The sequence below is a fragment of the Drosophila santomea genome, chromosome 2L (genome assembly GCF_016746245.2).
Source record: "Drosophila santomea strain STO CAGO 1482 chromosome 2L, Prin_Dsan_1.1, whole genome shotgun sequence".
NCBI classification, from domain to species: domain Eukaryota; kingdom Metazoa; phylum Arthropoda; class Insecta; order Diptera; family Drosophilidae; genus Drosophila; species Drosophila santomea.
Genome location: NC_053016.2, coordinates 19,952,902 through 19,959,211, shown reverse-complemented (window position 1 = coordinate 19,959,211; position 6,310 = coordinate 19,952,902). Strand labels below are relative to the sequence as shown.

Genomic DNA, 6,310 nt, shown 5'->3' with positions numbered 1-6,310 from the left:
TTATAAGCTAATAAAAATTAAATGAGAACCAATACGAAGAACCCAATGGGAATAAAAAGTAACTTCATCGCTCTATCACTCACTTTGTCATTCATTTATACAGTTTTCCACCCATTCATTTGTTAATGTTGCTGTGGTCCTTTTCGACCAAGTTCATATCAAAAGTTTTGCCATATTTCACGTTGCCACAATAAATTGTTGCTCTCGCTTCCCCACTGCAAAAAGTTCACTTTGTGGGCTTTGCATATTTTTTGGTCGACGTTTCAGACTCAAAAGACTCTCCGTGGAGTTAGCGAGCTTAAATGATTTTTAATTATGCCTCTGCAATAAAACATGGTATACGTTTTGCAGAATTGAGTAAAATGCGGCAAAGTTAATTATAAATCTTTAATGCTAGCTCTGGCCTCACACGTAGCTCTCCGAAAATAGTTATATAATTTGCAATTAATCTTTTCTAATTTATTGACGCAGCCTCAGTTTATGTGCTTTGCTGGCTTACCGTTGCGATATGCATAATTTATGCAAATTTCGCTAAATCAATTTTTAATTAAAATCCTACACAGATCCTTTTCGACACAAATATTCACACATGCAGCTCCATAGCTGCCTTGCCAAAACTAAATAATTGAAAATGCTGCACCGAGGGGAATATATGGCCGGCAAACAAATCAATATGTAGAGCCATCAATCTATCCAACTGTCCGTTCAAGCATTTTAGCTATTTCATTCAATGGGCCCAAAGTGTCGGACTAAACGATAATTTTATTTGCATAACACTAAACATAAAACTAATTTGTTGTCTCCGTTTAAATGCTTCCAATGGCAAACACAACACACCCCAACATCTGTATTAATTTACGGATTTGGATTTCAATTGCTTATTGGCCTGGGTCAGAGAGCAATGCGGACCAAATCACACAGCTGACAGGTCAACTGGTCGTTAATCTCAATTAGAAAGCATTATCTTAATGTAAGCTGCATTCGTGGTTGCAACTTTGCACTTTGCCTTCGTTCCTAATGACAAATTCACAGCTTAATACTTCATTTTTTTGGGTCCAGATCTCTATTTCACTTTTTAGCTGCTGCATTTCCGCTGACACGTTGGCACTTCCGCTTCCGCCCAACGCAACATAGCTGCAATTACAGTATTTTATACATTTAGTTGCAGCTGAGAAACTTTGCACGCGCGATTTAAAACGCCACTAAATGGACAACCAAAGCACTTTCACTGTCATTTCGCTCGACTCTCCACTTCTGCCTGAATAAATCTCAATAAAATTGAATTAAACTCGGCAGTTGCCTTATCGCAGAGGTCCCAGCAGCTTTTGGCTACCATGCTGGGCAATCAGCCATTGGCAATCGCCCGATGAGGTCTGGGCCATGTCAATAGCAGTTATAATTAATTTGTGCGGAAATCAGATGCCTGTCGACAATGCAATCTCGGTGGCAAATCTGTTTTCAATTAATGGCAAATTGTCGAGAACGAAAAGCTGCTCAGCCAGTCAAGTCGGCTAACAGAATTGAGGGGTCACAAACTTCCATGAGAGTATTTCTGTACAAATTAAAAAAAAACACGCATGAATAAGGCATTCCAAAGGGATAGCTAACTTTAGCATAACTTACTTTCTATCGAGGAAATAATCAGCTGGAAATTGATTATTTTACCAAACCAGGTCTCAGTATTAAGGCGTAACCACCTCAAAACTGCCGTAAATCAATTGCTGAATTCTCTGAGAATCTGTCCAAAAAGGGGAAGCTCAAAATTTCTACAGCGACAAAAATATTTCGATCTCCTAACAATTTAAGCTCATCAAATTTTTGATCTATCAAATTCAAGTGTGTGACCATTCGATTTTGAATTTTTGTTTATTGAACATTAGGAAATACAGATTTTCCATTATTTAACATAAGATTTGTAATTCAAGCCAATATGTTTCTTTCTCTGCACCAAATTGCGTAGAAAATCTTTTCAGATTCAGCCCATGATTCTTTACCCAAATGGCCTGGAAAGTGGGAAATGTACAAATGCAAACATGGAACATTTTGGGAACAGACAGCAGGAGTAGGGAAATTCCGACAGGACATAAGTAAAATACTTAAGATAAGCACAAGTGATGGAGCGAGTCTGTTTGCCTCTATGTGTGGCCATAACCATAAGCAAGGACCCAACGCTTATACGAGTACTCAAGGGCCCTATTATCGAAAGGGTTACGCAATTACATGATTTCCAGCACCATCCGGTACGAGGGTAGAGGGGATGGAAGAGCTAACAAAACAAAGCCAGAGGACACTTCTGACCAGATTTTCAATGTGTTCGGCTCAGTTCGGTTGCTTACATAAATTGTTTACCAATCTGGTCGAAAATCGGAATTTCAAATTTTGCCTACGAAAATGTATGCGCACATTTATACAATTTACATGCGCACACACAGCGCCGATACAAAGATAGCAGCCTAAAAAAGGATATGCATCTACATTTCATTTCATTTGATTTTATTTCGCAGCAAAGAGCAGAATCGAAAAATAAAAGCCAACTAGCCAGCCGCCCCAAAGGCGTTCAAAGGGTTTTCCGATACAGCATCTCGTCCTTGGGGGCGGATGATGATAAGTATGTCAGGACGAAGATGTCCTGCCAATTTAAGCAGGGAATGTCCGACCATTGCACCTGAAAGTCTGATTTAAATTGCAAAACTAAACAGCAATCAGCAGGGGAGACCGTGCAGGACTCTCGAGTTCGTAAGCAGGCGATTTGGTCCTGCTCCTACTACCGCTGCTGCTTGTCAACAGCGGCGCTGACGGCAGAGATTAAGATGCAAATTTCGGGTAGAAGGACAACATCAACATCCACATCAGCATCCACCTCGTACTCCCCGGCTTGTGCTTGTCCCTAGGGCAGTCTGCGAAAACACCTGTATCCCAAATCCTTGCCCCAGCCAATGCGCCCGCAAAGTGCAAAGTGAATATTCATGTTGCATGTCAGGAGGTAATACAACATTTGTGCGACATGCAGGATGAACAAGGCACAAGGAGCCGGACCAGGCGCCAGGACCAGAACTCGCCAGCTGGTCACAGAATGGACGTTGAGTATCGCAGAATTATAAGGCAAAATGGGAACGCAGATCGTTAACCATTAGCACAGGATTTGAGCTCGAAACTCGGTCTAATTAGCCAATATTACACAGGACACATTCATAACTTGGAAAAAAAATGTGTACTTTTGAATTATTAGGAGAATGGGGTAGGAATACTAAATAAATAAATTAGTAGGTAAATTGCCTATTTGAGAAGCTATTAGTTTCAGTCATATGTTAGAGCTCACATCTTCAATTTGGGGTTACATTCTGAATCATTCAGTTAAAGGTGTCACAGAAATAAATCAACTCAGTGTACACTCAACAACAAGAATCTCAATCACCCACACCACAACTGTCTGAAGTCATCAGACTATCTAATCAAGCTAATTTCCGTGCTCACACACAGCAGAATTCAGTCTTCAAAAGCCTTGTTAGAAACGTGTCAAAAAGTAAATATTCCCACCGAAGGGAATCCTTTTTTCGTTCCTCACAACACCTCGCATGTGAAAACTCGTCCATTTCCTTTGGGGACTAGCCGAGATATATTCTTTCAATTTCAATTTGAATTACGATTTTCTTTTTGCTTATAAAACTCGATACCTACTCGAGCAATTAAACGAGGCATCAAGGCAAAAGGAAAATATATCACAACATATTTCCTGCCAAATAGACGGTCATAATTGGCCAGATAAGAGTTTTCCAACCTGGTTTCTGCTTTTGCAAGTGATTTAATTGGCGTAGAGCTGCTGGTAATTGGAAAATAAGATTGGATGAAATGGTCGAAAGAAAACGGTAAGAGATTACGCTTTTAATATCGAAAGATGAGCCCCAAGCTTCAATTCGGTCCACCTTCATTCAGATATGAAGCTTTTAAGGCTTGTGCATTAAATCAGTTTCCTCTTTTTAATAATCTCTTCATTGCAATTAATTTAAACGACATCTAAAAGACATTTCGCCTTAATCCTGAGCTCCCACCCCATTGCGTATCCACTTAATGTGAATGATTGCTGGTGCACTTTGGGCCTGGGCTATCTACATAAATGTTTTATCATCTCACACCGACGAACAACAACATTTTGCCCTGAGAAGAGGATGAGGAGCTGACCCACCGGAGGTTGAGTGAACAGCAGTCGGCGAGAAATGGCCAACTCGTGTCAACTGACTTTTAAGCCATATTTAATCCGGCTTGTAAGGGAAATGCGCACCAGTTACCCTGCCCGAGCGATGCTCCACAGGCAACAAAACAGCAAAAGTATAAATAACTAGGAATGAGAATCAGAAAAGGCAGTGGTAGGACCATCGGATACTCAGCTAACAGCTATTGTTTAGATTATATTATGAGCACGGAAAGTCGTAGTTTTTAGCAGAAATCACTAAAACACATCATTAGCATTAGCTTTCATATTTTCCATTATTCTAAATTCTGTTTTGTATAGTATATAGTAACAATATCCCACCCGACACCATTTCAACTATTCCCGCTGAAAATAATTAAATCAAGCTGGGGCAGCGCCCGTTCGAGATGGCCATGAATGGTTGGATCTGCCTCGAGAGCCTCCTGCCATATCTCCCTTTGGTGCACGCCCCGTATGTTTGTACATACATATATAAACTGTTGCGACAATGTCAACATGCGAAGTTCTTCCTACCGCAAAGATGACAGATGACCACTTCATGAACCCATGCATTTTAATCCGCAGGCTGCAGTCCGGGCTCTTTTGGCCTGGCCAAAAAACAATGCCCATGCGGCCCAAAAGGGTTGGGATCCTGCATCCGGCCTGGCTTCAGGGATCTTTAAGGATGGGTATGCCGGTGGTCCGAAGACCAGTCCGGGTGGATAATGATGGAAGTGCACTCGGTAAATGCAAAATACACGAGTATATACATACATATATGTTTTGCCATGTGCAAGTTAAATGTGCAACACAAATAATTTCACTGTCATGGGCCGGGTTGAGCACACGGTCAATGCATCAAGGATGCACTTATACACACTCGTTATTCCCCCCTTACAAACACACAAGCTCCCGATGAATAAAGTTTCGCCTTGGACACCGACGAGTCCATGCGAAACGGTCCCATGCATTACGTTTTAATTTTGCAAAAATTATTTAAATGCGAGTATAATGTAATGTAAATTTCCATTCGGTTTTGGGTGCGATATAAGTAGCTTTACATGGTTGCCGCTACTCAAATTAATGGATTTTTAATTGTCTCTTTCTCACTTACAGGCCTGGCTCGCGAATCCTCTTTGTCTGTCCCTTTTATGTCCCAGTCAAATTACCTCAATAGCTGGAGAAAAGGGCAAAGAGTGGGGTGAGGAAAATCCTTTTTTCTCGGCCCTTCGTTAAGGCTATGGAAAGTAAAATGTATAATGTGTATTCTTCTGCAAAGGGGGAATTATTTAAGCGGGCTTAATAAAAAAACGCTCTGCGTAATGCAAGGAAATAATGTACCTATAGTCAAGGGATAATCATGGATTAATAATACAACACAATTGGACAGCTTTATTATATTTTTAGTTGCTGCATTTATAAGTAACTAATAGTCATACAACTAAATGATGCCACAAGAAATATTCTAAAGCCCTTATATACTAAGCCACTACATATATACTAAGCCACATACCGAAAACCTATCAACTAAAAAGCTATAACCAAAATCCAAAAGCTACCAAGTTTTAGGTCATGGCAAATATTTCAATATAAATATATAAAAAAATATTACGCATACGCGTTCAAGTGCAATTTATGACGGGAACCACTATCTCTTTCGCTCGAAAATCCATAAGCTTAAGCAAGCTGTAGGCTAAATCCTGCGCAAATTTCCAGGCGTCTCGTTCAGTCGAATTGGTTGAGGAAAATTGCCGATCCTAAGCCGGCAATAAAAATATCAACAGCAGCGAACGAGCAAGGATATGCAAAATAAAAATGGCAACGCCCTCCTATTATTGGCTGACTCCGTGGCCTGTTTCCTATTTGTTTAATATTTTTATGTACTCGAGCAGCCACAGCAAAAGCAAAAACAAGATGAACTTTATGACTTAAACTTTTTGCGTTTGCTTAAATAAATTTCCACTTAATAGATTCGTTAGAATAAATGGAAGGCCAGAGGGTGAGGTAAGTGGAGGGTAAGTGGAATGGCAGCATGCTGCCAAAGAAAGAGCGTGCAAAAAGGTCTCGAGTCTCGGCCCAGGGAATTCGGTTTACCCTTTTCTATTTTCTGGCAACAATTTG

General features: G+C 40.4%; 1 protein-coding gene across 3 annotated transcripts; it reads left to right on the top strand.

Moving 5' to 3' along the window:
- Window positions 1-4,465: 4,465 nt before the first annotated feature.
- Window positions 4,466-6,079, top strand: LOC120453658. 3 transcript variants are annotated; one of them, XR_005616551.2, is made up of 3 exons: window positions 4,466-4,661; window positions 4,731-4,932; window positions 5,306-6,079. XR_005616551.2 is itself a non-coding variant. In XM_039638467.2 (3 exons), the coding sequence occupies exons 1-3, from the start codon at window positions 4,597-4,599 to the stop codon at window positions 5,392-5,394; spliced, it is 312 nt and encodes a 103-aa protein (XP_039494401.1). In that variant the 5' UTR covers window positions 4,466-4,596; the 3' UTR covers window positions 5,395-6,079. The 3 variants fall into 3 exon arrangements, 2 of the variants coding, with proteins under 2 accessions (XP_039494401.1, XP_039494390.1); XM_039638467.2 differs by having other exon boundaries at window positions 4,775-4,932; XM_039638456.2 differs by having other exon boundaries at window positions 4,468-4,932.
- The last annotated feature ends 231 nt before the right edge of the window (window positions 6,080-6,310 follow it).